The following is a 27,357-nucleotide window of genomic DNA, read 5'->3' on the forward strand; positions in this document are numbered from 1 at the left end:
TACAGGATCCTCAAAAAGAGCAAAAAGCCTGGTATGATAAACATGCCAGAGAGCGTTCCTTCAAAGTAGAAGACCAGGTCATGGTCTTAAAGGCGCTCCAGGCCCATAAAATGGAAGCATCGTGGGAAGGGCCATTCACGGTCCAGGAGCGCCTGGGAGCTGTTAATTATCTCATAGCATTCCCCACCTCCAACCGAAAGCCTAAGGTGTACCATATTAATTCTCTTAAGCCCTTTTATTCCAGAGAATTAAAGGTTTGTCAGTTTACAGCCCAGGGAGGAGACGATGCTGAGTGGCCCGAAGGTGTCTACTACGAAGGGAAATGTGGTGGTGGTGTGGAAGAGGTGAACCTCTCCATGATCCTTGGGCGTATGCAGCGACAGCAGATCCAGGAGCTGTGCACTAGCTACGCGCCAACGTTCTCAGCCACCCCAGGACTGACTGAATGGGCATACCACTCCATTGACACAGGTAATGCTCACCCAATTAGGGTCCAACCTTACCGGGTGTCTCCTCAAGCTAAAACTGCTATAGAACGGGAGATCCAGGATATGTTACAGATGGGTGTAATCCGCCCCTCTGAAAGTGCATGGGCATCTCCAGTGGTTCTAGTTCCCAAACCAGATGGGGAAATACGTTTTTGCGTGGACTACCGTAAGCTAAATGCTGTAACTCGCCCAGACAACTATCCCATGCCACGCACAGATGAACTATTAGAGAAACTGGGACGGGCCCAGTTCATCTCTACCTTGGACTTAACCAAGGGGTACTGGCAGGTACCGCTAGATGAATCTGCCAAGGAAAGGTCAGCCTTCATCACACATCTCGGGCTGTATGAATTTAATGTACTCCCTTTCGGGCTGCGAAATGCACCCGCCACTTTCCAAAGACTTGTAGATGGTCTCCTAGCGGGATTAGGAGAATATGCAGTCGCCTACCTTGACGATGTGGCCATATTTTCGGATTCCTGGGCAGACCACCTGGAACATCTACAAAAAGTCCTTGAGCGCATAAGGGAGGCAGGACTAACTGTTAAGGCTAAGAAGTGTCAAATAGGCCTAAACAGAGTGACTTACCTTGGACACCAGGTGGGTCAAGGAACTATCAGCCCCCTACAGGCCAAAGTGGATGCTATCCAAAAGTGGCCTGTCCCAAAGTCAAAGAAACAGGTTCAATCCTTCTTAGGCTTGGCCGGTTATTACAGACGATTTGTACCGCACTACAGCCAAATCGCTGCCCCACTGACAGACCTAACCAAAAAGAAACAGCCAAATGCTGTTCAGTGGACCGGAAAGTGTCAGAAGGCCTTTAACAAGCTTAAAGCGACACTCATGTCTGACCCTGTACTAAGGGCCCCAGACTTTGACAAACCGTTCCTAGTAACCACAGATGCGTCCGAGCGTGGTGTGGGAGCAGTTTTAATGCAGAAAGGACCTGATCAAGAATTCCACCCTGTAGTGTTTCTCAGCAAAAAACTGTCTGAGAGGGAAAGCAACTGGTCAGTCACTGAAAAAGAATGTTATGCCATTGTCTACGCTCTGGAAAAGCTACGCCCATATGTTTGGGGACGGCGTTTCCACCTGCAAACCAACCATGCTGCACTAAAGTGGCTTCACACCGTCAAGGAAACTAACAAAAAACTTCTTCGGTGGAGTTTAGCTCTCCAAGATTTTGATTTCAACATCCAACACATCTCAGGAGCTTCTAACAAAGTGGCTGATGCACTCTCCCGTGAAAGTTTCCCAGAATCAACTGGTTAAAATCGTCCTTGAGATGTGGAAAATATTGTTAGTCTTTATGTACTTGGTAGTATATTTAGAGATGCATGTGTCTTATTAACTCTGTTTTCCTAGAGCTCCAGGAAGAAATCCCAGTCAGTGTTTCACCCTAGCTGAGATTTGGGGGGCGTGTCATAAATATAAAGGGAAGGGTAAACCCCTTTGAAATCCCTCCTGGCCAGGGGAAAGCTCCTCTCACCTGTAAAGGGTTAAGAAGCTAAAGGTAACCTTGCTGGCACCTGACCAAAATGACCAATGAGGAGACAAGATACTTTCAAAAGCTGGGAGGAGGGAGAGAAACAAGGGGGGTCTGTGTCTGTCTGTAGTCGTCTTGGCCAGGGACAGAACAGGAATGGAGGCTTAGAACTTTTAGTAAGTAATCTAGCTAGGTATGTGTTAGATTATGATTTCTTTAAATGGCTGAGAAAAGAATTGTGCTGAATAGAATAACTATTTCTGTCTGTATATCTTTTTTGTAACTTAAGGGTTTGCCTAGAGGGGTTCTCTATGTTTTTGAATCTAATTACCCTGTAAGATATCTACCATCCTGATTTTACAGGGGGGATTTCTTTATTTCTATTTACTGCTATTTTTTATTAAAAGTCTTCTTGAAAAAAACTGAATGCTTTTTCATTGTTCTCAGATCCAAGGGTTTGGGTCTGTGGTCACCTATGCAAATTGGTAAGGCTTTTTATCCAACATTTCCCAGGAGGGGGGGGGGTGCAAGTGTTGGGAGGATTGTTCATTGTTCTTAAGATCCAAGGGTCTGGGTCTGTAGTCACCTAGGCAAATTGGTGAGGCTTTTTACCAAACCTTGTCCAGGAAGTGGGGTGCAAGGTTTTGGGAAGTATTTTGGGGGGAAAGACGCGTCCAAACAGCTCTTCCCCAGTAACCAGTATTAGTTTGGTGGTGGTAGCGGCCATTCCAAGGATAACGGGTGTAATATTTTGTACCTTGGGGAAGTTTTGACCTAAGCTGGTAAAGCTTAGGAGGTTTTTCATGCAGGTCCCCACATCTGTACCCTAGAGTTCAGAGTGGGGGAGGAACCTTGACAACAGTCTTTACAGATTTTTTTGAACTACCACTGGCCAATTACTGTAGGTTGTATGAAGAGCTGTGGGATTTACTATTTTTGTGCACATTTGTTACCCATAGTCATACATCAAGTTAACAGAAAAATGCATAATAGAAAAATCATTCACACAAAAAAGTGACACCCCCCCATAAGAAAATGTGCTGCAGTTTTTTCGGGGGGGGCGGGGGGAAAGAGGCAAATGTCTAAGTTTCCACTATTGTTTTTGTTTCTTCTAACTCATCCTGCTGTGTATACAAACTATTGATGCACACACAGTGTTGTGGAAAAGATTTGCAGGTCCTAAAAGATCACAAATAGAAAGATCTGTGTAGTCCTTTACAACCAATACAGTGTCATCAACCTTTTTTCAGGGGAGGGAATGAATCCTCAAATGTTAAAGCTTCTGAAATAGCTTCACGTACTAGCGTACCTATACTCAAGCAAGCTTTAACAAAAGAAAAGGCCTTCTGATGCTACTAAAATACAGTAGTCGATGACTCCCTCCTCAAGGAGAACCATCCAAGATGGTGGACAAGATTTTGTGGATCCTGCACAACTTGTAGGTTCTTGCAGTTTACATCACACATCCAACTGTTTCAGCTCACAGTATACAATGGAGAATATTACATTACAAAATTGAGAAAGTGGCCAAAAACAATGTACAAGTGGAATAACTAAGAAAAATCCACATGTAGCTAAGAGCTTATGTGATTATCATCTTGTTTGTATTATGGTAGCATCTACTCTAGATGGCCCAACAGGGACTGAGGCCCCATTGTGATAGGTACTATACATACACTCAGTAACAGGCAGTCTGTGCCCAAGACCTTACAAGCAAGGGCAAAACCTTAATAACATGGTGAATTGCCCTCCAAATTCAAAGAAATTATTTTCCAATAAGCCATATTTGATTTACACAGCCTTATCTTAATATTAAAGCAAACATCTTTACCTGTAAACCAATCTAAATCCTTAAAAAGTGTACAGAATTTACCACATTCTTTTTCTCTATTTCAGTTTCCACTGTACTCTCTGGAGGAAGTCCAAAAAGTTGCAGCAAGTTGTTAGGCAAAGCTATGGTGTGCTGTCACGTGATAGACAGCCGATTTCGGAAGAGAGTAGGGTGTTTTTTCTTTTAAAAAAGTTCATGTTCCCATGGACTACATAACTACAAGGGGCCTGGGACTATGTAAATACCAGCTGGCTCAACACCTACTTCATAACACTATAGTAGTCTCTTGTACGGTTAGCATAAGTTGGCTACCCTGTTTGTTTACTTTTATTATTCAACTGTGTGTATGTCTCAAAACTATTTCTTGTTTTCAAGTTTATCTTCTAATTACTTCTCTAAAAGACTAGAGTCATCAGTATATTTTCAGACACAAAATGCAAAAAAGGTACATATGCCACCAGGCTCTGCTGTAGAAAAAACTGTGATAGTGACCTGCTGCATCCACCAACCCAGACACTGCAGAATCAAGGTCAAAGAGAAAATGAGAACACAGACTACTGAGGTTTTCTCCCCTTTCCTTTCCCCTTAGCAGTTCCTCCAATTTGAGGCACTAAAGAACACAAAGACAATCTCATGCTCTCCAACTTACCTGGAAATCTCATCTCTACAATAGGAAGGACCATAACTTCCTCTCCTAAAGATGAAGCTCAGCTTCCTGCTTTAATTTCATAATTCAGCTTTTGGAAAAATGTCAGCTGAATAAGAACAACAATGAATTTAACCTACTGAGAGCATAAAGGAACTTCTATGTGCCCACCGTAGTCATAACTTAGCAATAAAATCTTAAACAATGTTCACACCAACAGAAAAGTTTACCAGATATGTTAGTTGGCATTGTAAAACATCTTTTATTTAGTAAATATGCAACTCTGATTAGATTTTTAGTGCCCAATTGTCTCTCAACCACAGTTGTCCCCTGTTTTATAGGTACTCTCACTCCCAAATAGCCCAACACATTGCACTACAGAAAACTCTTCAAGATAGGTTTTAGGGTGTAAAAGAACTCTCAAAAGGAATCATTCTGGCAGAAACAAGGTGAAGAAATGCAGTAAAGAATGTCAGAAAGTATAAATGAGTTTTCCAAAACTGCCAGGAAAGAGTCTGAATTGAGCACCCTGAAGGCAAAATGATGGCACTCTAGTAAGGCTACCCAAAGCTTTTTAGAGAAGATTTTATCAAAAAGGTTGATGATAATAACAGCATTATCCATGTACAGCAAAATCTCAGCGTTACAAACACCTTGGAAATGGAGGTGGTTCGTAAATGTTCATAACTCTGAACAAAATGTTATGGCTCTTCTTTCAAAAAGTTCACACCTGAACACTGACTTAGTACAGCTTTGAAACTTTACTCTGCAGAAGAAAAATGTTACTTTTAACCATCAATTTAATGAAACAAACACAAAAACAGTTTCCTTACTTTCTCAAATCTTTTTTTAAACCTTTTTTGCAGGAAAAAACATTACAACAGTTCTTACTAACAGTGCAGGTCTCTCTCCATGGCCAGTTTTAACATCAAGAGAACGGAGCGAACCACAAGTTTGCAGGAACGCAGAAGGTCAGACAAGGTTGACTATAAGTAAGACAGTAACAAAATTCGCAAAAAGAAAAAGGAGTACTTGTGGCACCTTAGAGACTGACAAATTTATTTGAGCATAAGCTTTCGTGAGCTACAGCTCACTTCATTGGACGCATTCAGTCATTGTCAAAATTGTGAGCTGTAACTGTGTTGCAGAAACTGTAATTTGTAATACTCACTGCAACTTTTAGTGCCCCTCCTCCATCATGATGGAGGGGCGGCCAGGGCAAGTTTGAGTGACTAGCATTGAGACCTTGCTTGGCAACCAAGAAAAATCTGGGTAAGTACCGACGCAACCTAGTGCATGAGATGGGGCTATGGTGGTGCATGAGGAAGACAACCTCAAGGACTTTGCCTTCTTCAGCAGCACAACTGTGCTGAGGAACCAATTTGGGGAGGCCCCAGTAAAGGGGCTAGGTGGGAGCTGAGACTTAAGCCTCCCAAAGATCTTGATGCCCTGGCAGTGCCAGCCCCCTCACAGGGCTTCTAAGGGTCTCCAAGTTGGGGCCAGCTCAGGGCACAGAGGCTCAGGCCCCACACACAACCTGGACTGAAGGCTTCGGGAGGAGGGGGTATCCAACCTATGTTGGAGATTAAAAGACTCTACAAACAACTCTGTCCTAATGGCACCTTTACCTTCTAATCCTACAGCACGCTACTTTGAGGACATCTCTACAAACACCTACATCTGCTCATCATGACAGAGAAGCAGTAAGGCGAAATTTGAGTGATGTTGCAACCTTGTGCAACAGGTGGCAAAGCCACTCATTCAAAAGTGGCTGGAGCTTGTGTGTGGGTGTACACCCAGGACTGGACTCCTTGTGGGGGTATTCAGATGGGAGGTCTTTATTCTTCATTCTTCTTGTTTGTTTTATTATGGTACTTGAACTGAAAGCATCAAAACCGCAACTTAAACTGTGGCCACAACTTCTGAACAACAAAAATTCACAACTTTTTTAGAGCCTTTATTAAGTGAATGCATGCTTCTTGTGGATCACTTTTGTTTTTTAATTTAGAGGTGAAGGCTAGGCTTTAATAAGCCTTCTTGAAGAAATCCATTTTCAAGAGAAACTTGAAGGTGGATGGAGTCAGGCATAGAGGATGACATTTAAGAAGACGCGCTGAGTTGAACAAAATGACATGTGCAGGCAGTTTTGGCCGAACGGAGAGAAGAGCAGAAAGACTGATGGGAACTAGACCACAGCCTATCATACTGAGCAATATTATCTTCATTGTTTCCTTGTTGTCCCCCACAATTGGTCTGTTTCCATCTGCTGTCTCGTCTTATATTTAGACTTTAAGCAATTTGGTGGCAGCAACAGTCTTTTCCTTCTGGGTTTGAAGAGTGCCTGGCATTATGGGGTCCTCATAGGCATGATGATGATAGAAAAATCATACAAACTATATTGGGAAGGGCCTTACATGCAAGGGCAGGGAGTTTGAGTACTATGCATATATAGCAAAGGTAAGCTAATAAAGGGATTTGAGAGAAACTGGAAATAATTCCATCAGCAGGTGGAACTGATGAGCGAGTTCCACTAGAATGGAAGGGGGCAGAGTAAAAGTTAAAGGGCCTTATCTTATGTGGGTTAGGTTGAGATAAACCCTGCTACCTTTTGTTAAAACTACAAACTGCCTTGTCTTCAATAGAATTTTGCCTCAGTTACCATGTGTTGGCCAACAAGAGTTAAGAATACGTCTTTTTCCCTAGTGAAGATGCACTCAAGGGGGCTCTCTCAATCTGGACAAGGATTTTGGCAGTTGTACTGTAGTGTATATGTAGAATGGAAGCAGCCTAGGGTAGAAGAGGAGACTTGACAACCAGCATTGGGAGGAGCAGTATGGAATCCTGAAGCTGAGGACAAGGGAAAGTGATAGTGGCTCACCATAACAGAAGTCTTAAAAGACCTGTTTTGGAATGTCTCTGATACAAATGAGAGGTATGTAATGAAATTACTTATATCCAAGTTGAGTTGCCCTTTACTTAATGGATTTGCAAACCCTTTCAGGATTTCTCGGTTCCCCATCCTAAACTAGTGGCTCCTGTAGCATCGGGGTGATGTAAACCAACGGCAGCAGCAGCATAGCACTTTATATAACAGCAAGCTGCTTCCTTTGCAGTTGGCTCCTGTGTAAAATGCTTGCTACAGAGGAGAACTGACTAATGCTAACAACTTTGAGGCTGCAATGGATTTTCCAGTCATCACCCTGATCTTGTACAATTTTTGGGACAAAGACCATCTCATACAAATTTCTACTGCACCTAGCACAATGAGGTCACAATCCCAATTAGGACAACCTAGGCACTATTGTAGTAGAAGTAAGAAGGATAATCAGAAGTACTTCACATCTGGAAGAACTGAAATGGAAAAGTGAATAAGATGGTGATCAGTATTTTCCTTGGCAGCTTTCCATTTTAAAGTATTACTGTTCTACTACCACTGCCCACCTTATAAGAAAAGCAGTCTGAAAAGTAATAAAAATAAGCAAAGTCTGAGGAAGTGAAATGAGCATTGTGACAAGGTCAAAAAATGCAAACAAGAATGAATTAAAAAGTTGTAATGAGATGAACAAAGCCCAAAAAAATGGGGATTAGAGAAAATTACACAAAGACAACGATTGAAAGGCATAGTGTTCTGGAGTGTGTTTATACTAAGTAGTCAATATAAGACAAGTTAACTAAACTTTGTTGGGGAGAACCTCCTTATTATCTCAATTTCATCTACTTACCAGATCTTTAACAGGATCATCAATTGGCTATAGGAGTTGTGCACTGTGGGTGGGACCTTCTTTGTCAGCTTTGAGTTAGCAACCTGAACCCCACTACATCTCTGAAATTTACTAAGCACATGAGCCATTGCACAGCAATGGCTTGTGTGCATTTTTGAAGCAAAGAGAAAAGCAGACAACCTGGGCCACGTGGCAACTTGCCAGAAGCCTGAGAGCCACATCTAATTAGTCACAGCAGAAATTTTCAGCATTACTACCACATTAAAAAAAAAAAACACCACAGCCTTTACAGAGAAGGTTGTTTTGTTTTTTAATACTTTTCATTTGGCAGGATTTGTTTATAGCTAGTGTCTATTTGTGCACTGTTGACTCAATTAGATGCTAAGAAAGAAAGGTAGGACGTAATTAAGTATGTAACCTTTTCCTAACAGGAGAGGATATGTACTATCCAGAAAAAACAGAATAAAATCAAATGGGATTCTAGACATTTGCCACTTTATTGGGATCAGAGGCACACAGTGGAAACTGCTCGATAAGTTTTGTCTGCTTTCTATGAAGTTCTTCACTGAAATGTTATACATGTCACAAACTTCAAGTGCTTTTCTAGAGACATTTGGAAACACCATCACCAAGGGTAAAACCACTGGGAAAATAGCTTTTTTTCTTCCTTGTTGTAAAATAATCTGCCAGAGAAAGAAAGATGACAGTCAAAACTAATGCCTAGCCTACCCTTAAAAGTTTTGTTAGAATAGCTACATCAGTGGTGGGCGGGAGGGGAGTCCCACATTTCAAGTATGCTGGCAAAAGGCCTACTGTAGAAGCAGTTATACCAACAAAAAAGTCCTTTTGCTGTTATAGCTTATTTTGTTTGGGGAACTGGACTAAGCAGTCTCAGCAAAAGAACTCTTGCTGGTATGAGCTGTATCTTCACTAGGAAGGTTTGCTGATATAGCTATACTGGCAAACTCTTTTTACTATAGACAAAGTCTAACAAAAGTGGTATGGCAAACTGATATCTAAACAAGAAGCTTGAACAAATATTCTTCGGTGCCATTGTCCTGACAACCAAAATGATTTTAGAGAATGCCCAGCACTGGGTAGCTCCGGATCACAATGCCATATCGCAAGAGACAGCATATTCTCAGTCATCTTCTCTTTGGCAGCCATGTTTGCAACAATGGCTTCAAGAAGGAAGTAGGTATCTGCACCATATTTGTAGCCACAGTGTTCCCATTTTGAGGGCTTCTCTACACACACACTTGCACTGGTTTCATTAAATTGACTTAGTTAACTAAGTGCAAATACTGCGTGGACACTTTTTTTGGCGTAGGAGTATTTCAGCTTAGTTTAAACCAGTTCCAAACCAACTTAAACTACACCAAAGAAAGCACTCTTATGCTGGAATTGGAGTGTTTCTACAAAAGTTTGCACCAATTGCATTATATCAGTTTAAATTCACACCTTATGTTATATCTGTGCAACTTTTCCATGTAGACAAGGCCTAAGAGAACAAACCAGTCCTCTCCATTGCCTGCTTACTTTATGGTATGTCACTATGTAACATGCAGTCTCACCAAAATGATTAATTGATTAATTTAAAAAAATCGCAAATGTCTAAATGTTTAAATAAACATTTGTGATAATCACTCTTCTGTTCCTTTTCTATCCACCACCCAAATAAAACAGAACTTTTTCCCAAACACAACCACCTATCTCCCTCTCATCCCATCATCCCCCATTTTATTTATTTCTCTCTCTGACACACACCAACCTCCCCCTGCTAAAAAAGATGTGCTCAAATGCCAACTGCAGAGCATTAGTAGCTCTGCAGGACTGGAAGTGTCTGCAGGAGGGTGGCCGCTTTATTTAATTTCTCACGCTCTGGGGCAGAAACAATGCAATCTGGGGTATGATGACCTAGGACAATGCCAGAGCCCATTTGACGTAAATACAGATGGTAACTAGGTTACAGCAAACCTGATAAGAACAGGACATTAATTTTGGTAAGGGCAAGTAGACTTTTTGAGATGAATGAAAAAGGAGAAAAAGAGTAAATAGCTAAAAATCAACTGGCTGTAAAACAGGAAAAAAGTAGATGTGTTTCCACAAAGCTCTATCATTAGGAGGCAAAAGGAGTATATATTTTAACAACCCTACATGTCTCAGGACTGGTCCAACTCTCACCTTCTGGAGACTCACTGGACAAATTTTGCTCAGTTCAAGTCTCTCTCCTAATATTTATTTATTAATTTTTGCAGTGTGCAAGAAAATGCAGTGCATATTTTAGTTTCCTTCTCTCTGGATGATAAATTTGCCACATTTTAGTCTCTCCTACTAGGAGGCCTTGGATAAGGCAAGAAATTGTGCTTGCTTTATGGTTTCTTTATCCATCTGTAGATTAAGGATTTTCATGCATATGCTACAGTATCTCTATCCCCTCTTTGGTGCTGGTGGGAATCGTGTGTTTTACAGACTTCCAAGGGATAAGGAGGTTTCCAACATGGAGATGGCAGAGATTGTGCTATGTGTTACAGTCTCTCTGGGGATGGGCTGTTACTGTGTGTGTGTGTGTGTGTGTCCGTCCATCCGTCCCTCTCTCTCTCTGGGGATATGGAGATGGGAGTTGTTGCTAAGTAGATATTACAGTCTCTCTCAGGTTATGAGTTGGTCGGGGTGTTCCTGTCTGTTACAGCCTCTCTCTTTATTGAGATGGGGGGTATTGTGCTGTGTGTTACATATAGTAACAATCCCTGTAGAGAGCGCAACTGTATGTGTTACAGTTCCTCTCTCAATAACCCAGAGGGCTGGTACTCTGTGTTTTATAACACTCTACACTCGCAGGGGTTCCCAAATTTGGTTTGCGGTTTGTTCAGGGTAAGCCCCTGGCAGGCCACGAGACGCTTTGTTTACCTGAGCGTCTGCAGGTACGGCCGCTCGCAGCCCCCAGCGGCCGCGGTTTGCTTTTCCCGGTCAATGGGAGCTGCGGGAAACAGTTGCCTGGTCCGGGGCCGCTCCCACAGCTCCCATTGGCCGGGAACAGAAAACCGCGGCCACTGGGGGCTTCCAGCAGCCGTACCTGCAGACGCTCAGGTAAACAAAGCGTCTCGTGGCCCGCCAGGGGCTTACCCCGAACAAGCCAAGAACCAAGTTTGGGAATCCCTGCTCTACAGGAATATGGGGGCATTGCTCTCTGTCTGTTATGCTTGTGTTAAAACTGCTCTTTCTGGGGATATCCAGAGGACAGGGGAGGGTGCGTATGTGTGTGTGTGTGTTAGTTGCAGTTGCTCTCTCTCTCCATACAGAAGGTATTGCTGTGTTTATGTGTGTGTTACAACCTCTCTCTATGGGGATAAGAGCAGACATTTGCTCTGTATCTGTGTTACAGTTGCTCTCTTTCCATGGGGATAAAGGAGTTGGGTACTGCTCTAGAGCAGGGGTTCTCAAACTTCATTGCACCATGACCCCCTTCTGACAACAAAAAAAACCTACACTAAACACACGGGGGGGCGGGGGATGAAGTCTGAGCCACCCAAGCCCCACCACCCCAGGCAGGGGGGCCAAAGCCCGAGCCCCACCACCCCGGTTGCTGTGTGTGGGTAAGTGTCTCGGGGGGATATAGAGATGAGGGAGGGGATTTGTTGCTGGGTGTATAATACAGTCTCTTTCTCTCTTTAGGAATATGGAACAGTTGCTGTGTGTGCGCTACAGTCGGGGGGGGGGGGGGGAGAGGAGATGAAGCATTGTTGCTGGTGCACTACAGTCCCTCAGAGTTGTGGGGTTGCTAGTGGGTGCGTTACAGTCTCTCGGGGGAGGCGGAGATGGTGGGGGTGGGGGTTGCTGCCAGGCGCCTTACGGTCTCTCGGGGGAGGCGGAGATGAGGGTTGCTGCCCGGCATGTTACGGTCTCTCGGGGGAGGAGGAGATGGGGCGTGGGGGCGGGGGGTTGCTGCCGGTTACGGTCTCTCGGGGGAGGCGGAGGTTGCTGCCGGGCGCCTTACGGTCTCTTGGGGGAGGCGGAAATGGGGGGGTGGGGGTTGCTGGTGGGCGTGTTACGGTCTCTCGGGGCAGGCGGAAATAGGGTGTGTAGGTTGCTGCCAGGCGCGTTACAGTCTCTCGGGGGAGACGGAGATGGGGGGGGGTTGCTGCCGGGCGCGTTACGGTCTCTCGGGGGAGACGGAGATGGGGGGGGGGGTTGCTGCCGGGCGCGTTACGGTCTCTCGGGGGAGACGGAGATGGGGGGGGGGGTTGCTGCCGGGCGCGTTACGGTCTCTCGGGGCAGGCGGAAATAGGGTGTGTAGGTTGCTGCCGGGCGCGTTACGGTCTCTCGGGGGAGACGGAGATGGGGGGGGGGGGTTGCTGCCGGGCGCGTTACGGTCTCTCGGGGGAGACGGAGATGGGGGGGGGGGGTTGCTGCCGGGCGCGTTACGGTCTCTCGGGGGAGACGGAGATGGGGGGGGGGTTGCTGCCGGGCGCGTTACGGTCTCTCGGGGGAGACGGAGATGGGGGGGGGGGTTTGCTGCCGGGCGCGTTACGGTCTCTCGGGGGAGACGGAGATGGGGGGGGGGGGTTGCTGCCGGGCGCGTTACGGTCTCTCCCCTGCGCACGCCCCCATAAGGCGGAGAGGGGCGGCGCCATGAGGGAGCGAGTCGGCTGGCTGCCGGTGGCAGATGCCCGGTGCAGGCCGCTCTCGCTCTCCGAGCTGAGGCCCGTTACCCCCTTCAGAGCTAGCGGCGCGACCTCCCCTCCCCCCCACGCGGCCCCCTGCTGCCGGGCCCCGCGCATGCGGCCTGCGCTAGCGGCCTAGCGTTCCGCGGGAAACCCACGGCCGGGCGCCTACACCAACAATGGCGGCGGCGGAGGCTGCTGCGCCGCCTCCTCCTCCCCGTCGCGCGGCCCTGCAGGCGGCGCAGGGATCGGTCCCGCCCGCGCGTACCTGGTTAAACTCCTCGCCCACATCGGCGTAGATGTCTATGTGGTCCACACCGTCCGCCATGATCCCGCCCGCTCCTCGGGCCGCCGTCGCCGCCTCCACCGCCCGCCGCGCCCGGGTCTAGAGCCGCCGCCGGGGAGGGGGAGCCAACGTCACTTCCGGAAGGAGACGAGGAACTTCCGGTTACTGCAGCCGCTCTTGCTGCTGCCCCCACAGGATGCGCCTGAGCCCGCCCCAGGCTAGGGGGGAGGGGGTGTCACGCAGGCCGGCTGGGGAGTTTCTCTCAGCGATACCCGCGGTCCTTGCAGCCTCTCCCGACGCGGGTTGGAGGTTTGCTCTCTGACCAGGCTCCCCCACTCTTGGGGGCGGGATTGGGGACCCACCATTGTAACCAGAATTCTGCGTCATACTGCAGTGCTCGCAGGCCCCAGCCTGGCGCCCCATTGGGGTGAGGGGCTTCCCAGACTGCAAGTCAGGGGCAGATCCTGCCCCAAAGGGCTTTGAATCTCAGGTCCTAATCCTGTAACTAGTTGGGCGCAGGCAGGACCCAGTGTCTGCAAGGAGCCCTGGGCATTAGGGTGGGCCCATGTGGATTCGCAAAAAGAAAAGGAGGACTTGTGGCACCTTAGAGACTAACAAATTTATTTGAGCATAAGCTAATGGTGCTTACAGTCAAACAAATGGGCGGGGGGGGGGGAGGAGTATGCAAGCAGATGAGAGAGCAAATGAACCAAATGCCATAGACATTAGTCTCATTGATAACTCCCATTGTTTCATGTTCTCTATGTATATAAATCTCCTCACTGTATTTTCCACTGAATGCATCCGATGAAGTGAGCTGTAGCTCATGAAAGCTTATGCTCAAATAAATTGGTTAGTCTCTAAGGTGCCACAAGTACTCTTTTCTTTTTGCGAATACAGACTAACAGGGCTGCTATCCTGAAACCTGGCATTGCTTAGTGTGTTACTGGATGGTGCTCAGATACTATGGTGATGAGGCCTGGTACAAGAACCTCCATGTGGCGGAATAAAATTGCCCATGATCAGCATTCTAAAATCATAAGCATGGCCATCATGCATCAGACCAGTGATCCAGGTGCTTCAAAGGAATGCAAAGAACAGGGCAATTTTGAGAGATGCATCCAGTCCCAGCTTCTGGCAGTTGGAAATTCAGGGACACCTGGAGCATGGGATTTGCCTCGCCGACTATCTTGGCTAAGCCATTGATGGACCAATCCTCTAGGAATTTAACTAATTCTTTTTTGAACCCAGTTACACTTTTGGCCTTCACAAGATCTCCAGCAATGAGTTCCACATTGTGTGAAGTACTTCCTTATGTTTGTTTTAAATCTGATGCTTATTAATTTCATAGGGTGACCCCTAGTTCTTATGTGAAGGGCTAAATAACACTTCCCTGTTCTCCATACCATCACCTTAGTGGTCTCTTTTCTAAGCTAAATAGTCCCAGTCTTTTTAATGTCTCCTTGTATGGAAACTGTTCCATACCCCTCATAATTTTTGCTGCCCTTCTCAGTACCTTTTCCCATTCTAACATAGCATACGTCAGATACAAAAAAATCATGAGTTTGTGTTAAATAACATAAGATTTAAAAAAAAATACATTTTGGCCCAGATCCTCACAGGCACTTAGGTGCCTAAATCCAATGATTTCAGAAGGAACTAGGTGCCTAAATACCTTAGAGGATCTGGGCCTTTGTACTTCTGTCTTCTGGTTTTTGAGGCATTAGGATTCCCGGTATTGCCAGCTCTCATGATTTTATTATCAGTCTTGCTTAGTTAAAGCCCTATGTTCCTGGAGACAAGTGTGATTATGCAAGACTCAACTTCAATTAAAAAACAAGTTTCTAGCCCTTGTGATTACAAAGAAAAGCATGAAAGTGTGACAAGTGAACAATAAAGGCTCAAAAAACAGAAGGCAAATAAAAAGAACACACAATTTATTATTTATTTGTTTAAAATTTATTATTACATTTAAAAAATCGCATGATTTTTAAGACAATTTCATAATTTGGAGGGCCAGACTCACAATTCTTAGATGTTTGTGACTGACAATACTAGATTCACATTTTCAAGACTTTCTCTGCAATCATGAGAATGAAAAACTTTAAAAAAGCTTAAAAAAAAAAAAGCTGAGAGTTAACAGCAAGTATCCAGGAGCTGGGGCTTTATGAAAAACACCAAATGTTATGCTGTGTTCCCTCTAAGCTGCGCGCTGGGGCAGCTGCCCAGGAATGTTTTGTAGTGCCCTGCAGTTGATTAACAGAGCCGCCCACATCCAGCCACAGCATGTATTCAGGTGCCCCTCCCTCACCACTGCTTCACGTTGCTCCTGCCCTCTGCCTTGGAGTCCCTGCTGCTCCTGGAACCCTCCTGCAGAGAGGGGAGTGCTGTTGTCAGGGTGTCCCCCCGCCCCTGTACTCCAGCAAGGGAGATGGGATAGCCCAGCTCTGGAGGACTCCGAGCAGGAGAGGGTCTGAGTCTGAACGCTGGGTGAGTGAGTGCTTTACCTTAAAGAGACAGCGCACGGTCTCTCAGAGACTTCCCAAGCACACACAATCTCTCTCTCTCTCTCTCTCACACACACACACACAGTCTTTCACACTCACCTCCCAACACATACTTCTGGTGGTGGTGTTTGTTGTTAGTACTTCTTTGTAGTTTCTGCAATGCACATATATTCTCTGTAATTTTATTCTTTCAAAGTATGTTATTTTAGTTTTTTGACTGGTCTGTGCATTTCATAATTTTTATTTCTCTCTTACACTTAAATTTAACTCTTTGAATAGTGAGCTCTAAAATGCGTAATCTGTCCTGGCTGGAGTAATTTTCCCTATGGTAACTTTTTAAAAATATACACTTACAGCCTTTTCTGTAAGGCTAGGCAAGCCCACATAACTGTATCCAACAGCACCATTTTTATATGCACATAAAGACTCATACCACTGAAACTCTGTGGACCATCTTAACTTGACCTCCTCAGCAGCTTCTCCTTGGCTCCCTCTATTTTGGTGATGTGTGTTGCACACTGGTGTGACTGAGTAGGCCTTTTCCCTCTTCCGCTATGCTTCTTTCACACACAAAACTTGTAAAGTTAGTTCTACTATTCTCATGATTTTCCTGGAGGATCATACAACATATGTCTCCTTGTGACAGACTCCTCCACACTTGTTTCTTATCATGCCCCTTTTTTTAATAGCGTGGGACTCATGAGCACGTCTTCCTACATTGTTTCCCCAGATAAGACCATGCCCTATAGGCATTTGTTACCCCAACAGGGGGATTGCTGCCTCTTTTTCAAATAATTTACTGCAGATGTCTTTATTCCACAGCACACACCAATGAGATCATGTGCCTCATTAATAGCATGTGTGTGATACAACCAAATATACCAATTTTTTGCAACCATCTTTTGTTACTACATCCATTTTTAAAGAAATTAATATGAAGCTCAGAAACTGGTTTATTACAAATAATACTTAATGCTCATGTCGCTCTTCATAAATTGATAATGCTGCACACATATTGACTAATTAATCCTCATACACCGCTGTGGTGCAGGTGTAAGCAGAGACAGGGTAGGCTCCACCCTGACATCTGGTGGTGAGGTGTGGCAAGTTGTGGAAAAGAACTTCAGGGGCTGATCTCATTTGCATAGGCACACCCACCCCGCCTAGAATGAGGCCATAACTGCCCAAATGGTCACTTTGGCTGCTGTGGGATCCCCAGTGTCTCTGTTATTGGGGCGGGAAGAATAAAATGTTAGTACCCTGATTATGGGAACTGTGCTTGGAACTGTACTTGGCCTTTTTGTTATGATGGAGGACTCACCATCAACTGAGTAGCACTCACTAGGCAAGGGACATGGGTTCCAAAACTCTGTGAATTGAGAGAGACTTGAGACAGGTATTAGTGCCTGGTGGTGTAGGTCCCTTTGTGAGGGCCTGAAGCACCAATTGCACCTCTGTCTCTCTCCACTGTGGAATGTCAGAGCTAATTTTGGGTCTATTAAGAGTTTTGTTACTGGTACTGTGCTGAATTCACTTCAGCCTCATGGTGCACCAGCACTAAGGCTCCCACTACTATGAGCTGAAATCATTGAGCACTGTGTCAAGTAGTGGGGAGCCGGAAGATCTAGTGTGCAGCGGAGCTATTTGTGAGACGGCGGGGTGAGCAGAGCTGTTTGTGAGACAGCGGTTTGTTCGTGAGACGGCGAGCTGAGCGGAGCCGGTCGTGAGACGGCGGTGTGTTCGTGAGACGGCGAGCTGAGCGGAGCCGGTCGTGAGACGGCGGCGTGTTCGTGAGACGGCGAGCTGAGCGGAGCCGGGCGTGAGACGGTGGTGTGTTCGTGAGACGGCGAGCTGAGCGGAGCCGGTCGTGAGACGGCGGTGTGTTCGTGAGACGGCGAGCTGAGCGGAGCCGGTCGTGAGACGGCGGTGTGTTCGTGAGACGGCGAGCTGAGCGGAGCCGGTCGTGAGACGGCGGTGTGTTCGTGAGACGGCGAGCTGAGCGGAGCCGGTCGTGGTGGAGCGGAGCAGAGCCCTGTGGGGCAGTCAGCTTCAGGACACGTACGGTGCCCCTTACCTCTTTCCCCCACACCCAGGCACATTTTAGCCAGACTGGGGAGTAACACTCTGCAGATGAACTTTTGAACTCCGGGGCTGGACTTTTTTTTTTTGGACTTTGGGAGATTTGTGGATTGCTGGACTCAAAAGACGTTTGGGTTCTGGGACTCAAGAGCCTGAGGGAAAGGATGTGGCCCAATTTTTCTGGGGTGGGTCGGTGTTCATGGTTTGGTTAATGAATACTAGTTGTGGTGTTTCCCCAATTTAATGCTGATGTTGTTTACCTCATGTTATTAAAGATTCTCTACTACACCGAGACGCCGTGCTTGCGAGAGGGGAAGTATTGCCTCCTTGAGGCGCCCAGGGGGTGTGTAAGATTTTCCCAGGTCACTGGGTGGGGGCTCGAGCCAGTTTTGCATTTGCTTTAATGAGAGGGAACCCCTGTGTACTGAACCCGGCCCTTGCTGCTATCAACTTGGCCTGGCAGAAGGGTTACACAGGTAAGTATTAAGGTCATGTTTTCTAGAGTTGGAAACTGAGGCCCAGAGAGATAAACTGATTTTCCCAAGGCAACAAAGTCAGTTAGTGGCCTGCCTTTGGACTAGAACTTGGGTGTTCCTAGTTGCTAATCAGCAATCACTTGCCATCAATTTTTAGTCAGGAAAGTTTTAAAAGTTAAATATTTCACTGAACTTGATAAAAATTCAGAGCCCCTGTGCACACTATATTTGGAGTGGAGCTGAAACCTGTGGATCTAGTCAGGGAAGGGCAGAAAAGTGGCTCCCCTGTGTGTTCTCCCATTCTCCTCAGCCCCATAGAAGACTCTCCAAAGGAATCCATTTCCACAGGTAGGGAGAAGGTGGGCAAGGGGTGTTCTGTTCCACATGGCATATTCCCTCCTCCAAACTTGTTTGCCCTGTGAGAGCAAATGACGGCTGAAAACTAAGCAGTAGCTTGCATGGGTTCCTCTTCTGCCCACTGTGGAATATCCCCTCAACCCCATCGAGGAGGTTCAAGTACAGCAACAGTCAGAGGATCCCCTGGTAGCACAACTCCTTGGAGAAGCAGGAAGGCTGGCCACAGAGTATAAGCCAGGGACCTCTATATGAAAGTTCCTTTCCTCTCACAGATCCACGGGGATCCATTGATTTGTGGGTTGAATCACCAGTCTGTTCTGCTAGAAATGGAGCAAATCTGAATATAATCCTCATCTTGAATATAACAACACATCACCATTATTGTACCGGCCAGGAAACCCTCCTCACTATTTGCATTTGCCACAATAACATTTCCACTCTCTAGACTATAGACTCTGTTCCATTTGGACACTTTTCCTAATGTGTGGATAGCTTTGAGGATTCTGCCGCCGGTCACAATCACGAATGGTGAGTGCAGCTTTTCGAAGCTCAGGCTCATTAAAACATATCTTCAATCTACGATAGCCAACGAGAGACTGACATCTCTAGCTATTTTATCGCTTGAAAATGCCATTGGCCAGTCTTTGGATCTCTGACGCTGTGCTTCAGTTCGCGAGGACAGAGGCAAGAAAAGCACCTTTTGAACTAAAGGACCAGGGTTAACATTCTGAGGCTGTCAGCGACTGTAACACTATTTAATACTGGTCCACCCAATGTTGGTTCACAGTTCAATTTCTTGATGTTAGTACTTTTCAGTTATTCTAAAAATTAAAAAGTTTCTATAAGCTTAAAGGAAACAAATTTTTATTTGCTTATATAGATCATGCAAATTTATTGTCTTATATGACATGGATAAATCATGCATGCAAATCGTGCATCAAAGTAATTAAATAGGCTACAAATGCAAAAAAAGAAGGTATTCAAAAGTTTAATAAATGGAGGGGGAGGGTGCCAAAGACGCTCGTCGCCTGGGGTGCCATTTGGTCTAAGGCTGGCCCTAGATCCATCCTATCTCCCATTCCTTGAAGGCTTTCTGCTTTCTCTTCATAACCTGGTTGAGGTGCTTGCTCATCAGATGTATTAGTAACTTTTGGTCATTATTAACCTTAGTCTAACTGGCACGAGCCCCCTATAGGTGAAAGACTTCATTTCCTACTTCTAGTAACCTGAGCCATCCCCCATATGGTCACTTATAACAGATAAGTCCCATTCAGACCTCGATTTTGAAACTCCAAATATCAGAAATGTTTGGCTATATGGGATTTTGGTTAGGCACATCTCTAATTACATCACAATGGATAAGCAGAATTAAAAACTGAGATTGGGAAGGAAAAGCTCTTGCTCAGACATTAACATTTGTAATAAGCATTGGAATTCAGAGAGTCACAATTTGATTTCTGATTCTCTTTTGCTCCCGGGGGAGGTTCACTATCGCAGCCCTTTACCTGGTACAACTGAATTCACTGGCATGTGGGGAAGGCAGAGTCAAGGCTCCATCCATTCCTTCCCATGGCCACCCACTTGTCTCCCTCTATAATATTATGTATTATGGGAGTACCTATAGGCTGGAACCATTATTGTGCTACACACTGTATAAGCACATAGTGACATACAGTTCCTACCACAATGAGATTTTAATCTACATAGACAAGACTGGCAAAGGGTGGGAAAGGAAACACAGGCACAGAGACTTCCCAAGGTCATGCAATAGGTCAGTAGCAGAACCAGCAGTAGAACCAAAATCTCCTGAGCTCTCGCTCAGTGCCCCATTTATCTTTCATGGCCCACATGCCACCTTTGATGTCTACCTCTCACTGCACTATGACTCCGAATGCAGGTGGCCCACCCAATGACAGGGAAAAATCTTACTGCCCTCTCCCTTAGTCCATTGCCTAGGCAGGCACCGTGGGTCACAATTGGACCCTCAGTTATTAAGTTTGCTGCGGTACGAGGGTTTCTCTTTGAAGACAGCAAAAGTGAGTGTCTTGGCCAACCCTAAATGGTATATAAATTTAGAACCTATATAATGAGCTTGCTCTCTCCATCTTGTTTTTCATTAAGATATATGCTATATAATGAATTCTTTTTGTTGAAGGCTATTCTCTTGGAATGCTTCAGAACCACCTTAATTTGTCCAAATGGAACTCATGTTCTATACTCATGTTTTTAATTATTAATTGGAAGACAGGTGTTTTACTTTCTTATCAGGGGATAGTTGGTTATTTTAGGACTAATTAGCACTGAGACATAGCTAGTAGCTACTTTCTGGTCTTAGGTTAATTCTGAATCAGTTTGAGTCCTAGTTCGTTTTGCAATATGGACAATTCATGAAATTAATTAATCATTATTACTTTGAACATCTATAGTACTTTTAATCTGAGATTACATACTTTAGAATGATACATTCATGTATCGTCACAACATCCTTATAAAGTAGGTAAATTTTAAACAATAGGAGAAGTTTTAACCCATCATTTTCAAAAGTGTATACTAATGTTGGGTGCCCAGCATGAGACATCCAGGACCTGATTTGCAGAAATGTTGAATATCCACAACATCAGATGAAGACAATGGGAGCCATTTGAGCTTTGGACCTATGAAAATTAGGGTCAAGATGCTCATCCAGAAATGCAGATACCTCAAATTAGTGGACACTTTTGAAATTTTTTGGGTCTTGTTCTATTGCTCACTCTAGTCTGATGATAGTTGGTACTGGAGAGAACAGTGTCCATCCTTCTTTGGCCTGAAGTATGGTCTGAAGCTGAGGGTGCCAAGACTAAAGCTAAAATGGCAGAAATTCCAAGGGATACTTGGAAGGTATTTGGAAGAACTCCTGGATGAATGAAAATAATGAAAAAATATCCTACAATTTAACAATTCAGAGATGTAAACATGAACCTGCCTGTTCCAAGTATATATAAATCATACACAGCACATGCTAATTCCACATACAACACAGTCATGATACAGTAGAATGAGCAAATATAGGATAAAAGGGACAGAAATGGCCTACTAGATCAAATTTACTTCTCTTTTATGGTACAACAAGTCACACATAGAGGATATATCAGATATTCATCTGAACCTTAACTTTATTTTAGCCAAAAGACAGAAAAGCTATCCACAATTGTAATCCTGGGTTTTTTTTTTTTTACATTGGAATAAATTATTTTATCAGGACTGTGGTGGCCATTTTATATGATACAGAACAAAGCAAATATATTTCATGGGCAATGGACAGATTTTGTTGAAAAATAATTCTTTAACACCTATATATATATGTTTTATTTAGGTGAGGTTATCATTTTGTTTCTTTGACATTTTGTAATGGAAAATTGCAGAAGAACATAAATTAAACAGATGTACAATAATAATGAAAGACCTAAAACCAGAACTGCGTACTTCTGACTTTGTGGAGGACAGAACATAACTATCTTTAAACAATTCTCTCACAGTGAGTTACCACAACGTACTGGATACCATTGTAACCTTACTTTCTTCCCTTCTCTGCAATTCAGTGTAATACTATATATTAAAAGACAAACCTAAGGATTTTTTTGTATCTTGGCCAGTCATTTTGCAGTGAAGAAAAAATCCAGACATAAAGGAAAAAGGAGCACATGAGAAAGATGAGAGAAACCAGCAAAACACCTTCAGAAAATGTCAGTTTTGCCAACCACAAAGAAAACATCTACACTGGATGTTTCTATGGAAACTAATGAAGAATGATCATGCAAAACTCTTTCAAGAGATTCCCTCCCTGCAGGAACATCAACATCACTATCTGTTGGCACATATATTAAATTATATTTTCTGCCTCAAACTCTAAGCATAAGGATCTCTAAGCGTTGCGGCCTGATCCTACAGACCTTACTTATTGATCTCAGTAGGACTATTTACATGGGTAAGAGGTCCAGGTCCTTACTTGGAAATATATGCCTCAACATTATTACTGAATACTACCACAGGATAGTTTCATTTACCCACAGGTCCCTCTTCTAAATGCTTTAGGCCAAATTTAGTTCTGTGTAACTCATTGGAGTTGCACTCACACAAAGATCAATTTATTCCATAACAACATTATAATTAGGGCCCTACCAAATTCACAGCCATGAAAAACGAGTTATGGAACATGAAATCTGGTCTTTTGTGTGTTTTTACTCTATACTATACAGATTTCACAGGGGAGGCCAGTGTTTCTCAAATTGGGGGTCCTGACCCAAAAGAGAGTTGCAGGGTGGTCACAAGGTTATTTTAGGGGAATCACGGTATTGCCACCCTTACTTCTGTGCTGCCCTTACTTCTGGGCACCCGGCCAACAGTTGCCATTCTCTTGCAGCCCAGCTCTGAAGGTAGCGCCTCATCAGTAGCAGCGCTGAGGTAAGGGTTGCAATACCATACCAGGCCATCCTTACTTCTGTGCTGCTGCTGGTGGCGGCTCTGCCTTCAGAGCTGGGCTCCTGGCCAGCAGCTGCTGCTCTCCAGCTGCCCAGCTCTGAAGGTAGCACCGTCACCAACAGCAGCACAGAAGTAAGGGTAGCAGTGCCACAAACACCCCTCCAAAACCCTTGTGACCCGACCCAATTGGGTCAGGACCCCCACAATTACAACACAATTACAGCATTTCTCTGGAAATTTCAGATTTAAATAGCTGAAATCATGAAATTTATGATTTTAAAAATCCTATGACCATGAAATTGACCAAAATGGACCGTGAATGTAGTAGGGCCCTAATTATAATCCTCCTGTAGGGATCTTAAATTGCCATTCATTTAAATGAGAGTGCAAGCAATGCAGTATCAGACTAAATGTATTTTAGAAGTTCTGCTGCTATACTTAGCAAAAAAAAAAAAAAAATCCAGCTTTATTCAGACATGCAATGTATAAGAACGGAACAAAGTGCTATAAGAGAAGAGTGGCTTCTAATACTAGAATTTTTATCATGTAATAAGATAGCCAACATCATACTGAACTGACTGATGTGATGTGAAATTCTTAAGAAGTCTTCCCAGTCTGAGACACAATGGTCTCATCTCATAGTCTATTCATTGACCTCACAGTGACCTATACAACTTTGGGGTTCTTTAAGCTTTATTTTACTGCTCAGTAAAATGAACAGAGGACTCATTTACAATACGAGAGTAAAAAGAGAAAGTTACAATTCAGTGAGAAGAGTGGGGAAGAGATAATTAACCAGCTATAAACCACCAGTATCTTTGCAGTGCAAATGTGGACAGCAAAGTGATCAGAGAAATCAGTCAAAGGCCTGGTCTACAGTACGCGGTTATTTCGGAATTAGCCGAATTACTTCGAAATAAAACTGATTCCGTCCACACGACCAAACGCGTTTTTTCGATTTAAAGGGCTCTTTAATCCAATTTCTGAACTCCACCTCGGCAAGTGGAGTAGCACTAAAATTGAGATCGCAGTTCCAGGTTACAGGTACTGTGGACGCAATTCGACGTTATTGGCCTCCGGGAGCTATCCCAGAATGCTCCCTTGTGACCGCAATGGACAACACTCTCAACTCTGATGCACTAGCCAGGTAGGCAGTAAAAGCCCTGGGAACTTTTGAATTTCCTGTTTGGTCACCATCAGCACAGGTGACCATCAGCACAGTACACCATCACAGGTGACCATGCAGAGTCCACCATCACAAGAGACCACGCAGTCCCAGATTCGCAGACGAGCTCCAGCATGGTCTGAACAGGAGGTACTGGATCTCATTGCATGTTGGGGAGACAAATCTGTTATGGCAGAACTCCGTTCCAAAGAAAGAAACGCAAATACGTACGCTAAAGTCTCCAGGGCCATGAAGGAAAGAGGCTACTCCAGGGACACAGAGCAGTGTCATACAAAAATCAAGGAGCTCAGGCAAGTGTACCAAAAAGCCAGGGAGGTGAACGGTTGCTTTGGGTCACAGCCCCATACATGCCGCTTCTATTGTGAGCTGCATGCAATTATGGGGAGTGACGCCACCGTCACCCCACCACTGTCCATGGACACCTGCAAGGGGGGAGTAGGACAGAGCGAGGAGGATGAGTTTTTGGAGGACGAAGAAGAGGAGAAGGACAGTGCACAGGCGGCAAGTGGGAAATCCGTTTTCTCCCCTAGCCAGGAACTATTCTTAACGCTGGAGCCAATAGCCTACCCCCACTCCCAAGGCATGCTCCCAGACCATGATCCTGGAGAAGGCACTTCTGGTGAGTGAGAGGTTGATCGGAGCCATGTGGTGGGGGGGAAACCCAGCCGTGCTGGGCTGTTCACGTTTAGTTTAAAGGGCTCATCCCTGCTCAGAGCCTCATCAGAGCCACGCGGTGGGTGCGGGGAGGGGGAGAGTGTTGTGTGAAGCGATCATCCCAGAGAGCCTGCAGGCCCTCCTTTTATATGGCAAACCCACCAGGCATTGCTTGCTATGGGAAAGGGGGCCCAGAAGTTTGAAAGCATTGAAATGAATGTGGAAGAAGCAGAATCCCACGTGCCCCTAGGGCTTACTATGGCTGCCTGCAAGCTGAATTCTGTTGCCTGGCCGTGTGTGATGGCTTACTCACACCAAAGTGACAGGCACTTCAGTATGAGAGGAAAAATGCGACCTTGTACAGAAAGAACATGTGCTGTGTACTATGAATTGCCTGTTTCACTGAGAAAGAGTGTCCCCTTTGTTCTCTAAAATGTATCTTTTAAAATACTACCTTCCCTTTTTCTCCTCCCACAGCAGGTGCAAATGTTTCAATGCAGCCCCTATCTACTCCGTCCCAAAGGCTGGTCCAGATTAGAAGGTGGAAAAAACGAACTCAGGACAACATGTTTGCCGAGCTCATGCAGTCCTCCCGCACTGATAGGGCCCAGCTGAATGCATGGAGGCAAACAATTGCGGAGTCGCTTAAAGCGTTACATGAATACGAAGAGAGGTGGGACGTGTGTGATGAGAGCAGGCAGGATGCTATGGTCAAGCTCATGGAGGAGCAAACTGACATGCTCCGCTTTATGGTGGATCTAATGTGGGAAAGGCAGCAAGACCACAGACTGCTGCTGCAGCCCCTGTATAACCACCCTCCCTCCTCCCCAAGTTCCATAACCTCCTCACCCAGACGCCCAAGAACACGGGGGGGGGGGAAAAGAGGGGAAGGCTACGGGGACCCACACAGTCAACCCCAGAGGATTGCACAAGCAGCAGAAAGCTGGCATATCCTAAATTTTGATTAGGTTTCTGGACTTGTCCTTCCCTCCTCCTCCACCCCCCTAACCCAATACCCCACCTCCCACATCTAGCTTCTGATTTCTCTCAATGTTTTGTGCAACAAATAATAAAGATCGGTTTTTAAACAATTGTGACTTTATTTCCTTTCATATATATATAGGGGGTCGGTAACTTTAAGAGTAACAAACACAACTGTCAAACCATACCCTGGCCAGTCATGAAACTGGCTTTCAAAGCCTCTCTGATGTGCAGCACGCCCTGTTGCGCTCTTCTAATTGCCCTGTTGTCTGGCTGGGCAAAATTGGCCACCAGACGAGTTGCCTCAACCTCCCACCCCACTATAAATGTCTCCCCCTTACTCTCACAGATATTGTGGAGCACACAACAAGCGGCAATTACAATTGGAATATTGGTTGCTCTGAGATCTAACCGAGTCAGTAAACTGCACCAGCGCGCTTTCAAACATCCAAAAGCACATTCTACCAGCATTCTGCACTTGCTCAGCCTATAGGTGAACTGCTCCTTACTACTGTCCAGGCTTGCCTGTGTACGGCTTCATGAGCCATGGCATTAAGGGGTAGGCTGGGTCCCCAAGGATAACTATAGGCATTTCAACATCCCCAACAGTAATTTTCTGGTCTGGGAAGTAACTCCCTTCCTGCAGCTGTTCAAACAGACCAGAGTTCCTGAAGATGCCAGCGTCATGCATCTTTCCCGGCCATCCCACGTTGATGTTGGTGAAACGTCCCATACCTGCAGCGCTATGCGGTCCCACCAGTCTGTGCTTGTTTCCCGGGCCCAGAATCAGCGTTCCACAGCATGAACCTGGCCCAACACCACCATGATCTCCCAATCGCTACATGCTGTGCTTCTAGGAGCGTCTGTGTCCATAACCTCATCACTATCGTAATCGTGCTGTCATTGCTTTCTCCCCCGGTTTTGCAGGTACTGCACATACTGCTGGATAATGCGTGAGGTATTTACAATGGTCAAAACTGCAGCGGAGATCTGAGCGGGCTTCATGGCTATGGTGCCTGCATGGGTAATCCTGGAAAAAGGGCGCGAAACGTAGGAGAGCAGAGTGGCAGCGGAAGAGGTGCTGCTCTGTTCACGATAGCTGAAAAACAGTAGGGAATGGTTGTCTTCTGTAGCTTTCACAGAGGCGGGAGCTCAGGACAGACAACATGGAGAAGGTCGGTAGCGCAGCAAGAGTGGGAGAGCAGAGTTGGCGGCGAAAACTATGCTGCTCGGTTCATGATGGCCAAGCAGAGTTGGCAGCAGAAGCGTTAGATGAGGAAGAGAAAGAGTAGATACTAGAGATTACATAGGAAGATGAGAGGAAATGCGAGGTTGATTCATAGTAGCAGGAGAGCTCCGGCTGGGGGTGCGGGCTCTGATGTGGGGCTGGGGATGAGGGATTTAGGGTGCAGGAGGAGGTTCCAGGCTGGGGTTGACGGGTTCGGAGTGCAGGAGGGGGATCAGGGCTGGGGCAGGTGGTTGGGGCACAGGAGGGGGTCAGGGATGCAGGCTCCAGGTGGCACTTATGTCAAGCAG

At 45.5% G+C, this 27,357-nt stretch overlaps 1 protein-coding gene across 6 annotated transcripts in view; it reads right to left on the reverse strand.

The window, feature by feature from the left end:
* Positions 1-13,261, reverse strand: part of CPSF6 (cleavage and polyadenylation specific factor 6) — an 88,430-nt gene extending 75,169 nt beyond the window's left edge. For 5 of the 6 annotated variants that reach the window (XM_048835818.2, XM_048835820.1, XM_048835819.1 and 2 more), the window contains exon 1: positions 13,106-13,261. In XM_048835818.2, coding sequence (XP_048691775.1) covers positions 13,106-13,165 — 60 coding nt within the window. In that variant the 5' untranslated portion in view covers positions 13,166-13,261. The remainder of the gene's footprint in view (positions 1-13,105) is intronic. The other variant, XM_048835821.1, reaches the window with a different exon arrangement.
* Between the last annotated feature and the right edge of the window lie 14,096 nt (positions 13,262-27,357).

This window comes from Caretta caretta, chromosome 1, assembly GCF_965140235.1.
Source record: "Caretta caretta isolate rCarCar2 chromosome 1, rCarCar1.hap1, whole genome shotgun sequence".
NCBI lineage: Eukaryota > Metazoa > Chordata > Testudines > Cheloniidae > Caretta > Caretta caretta.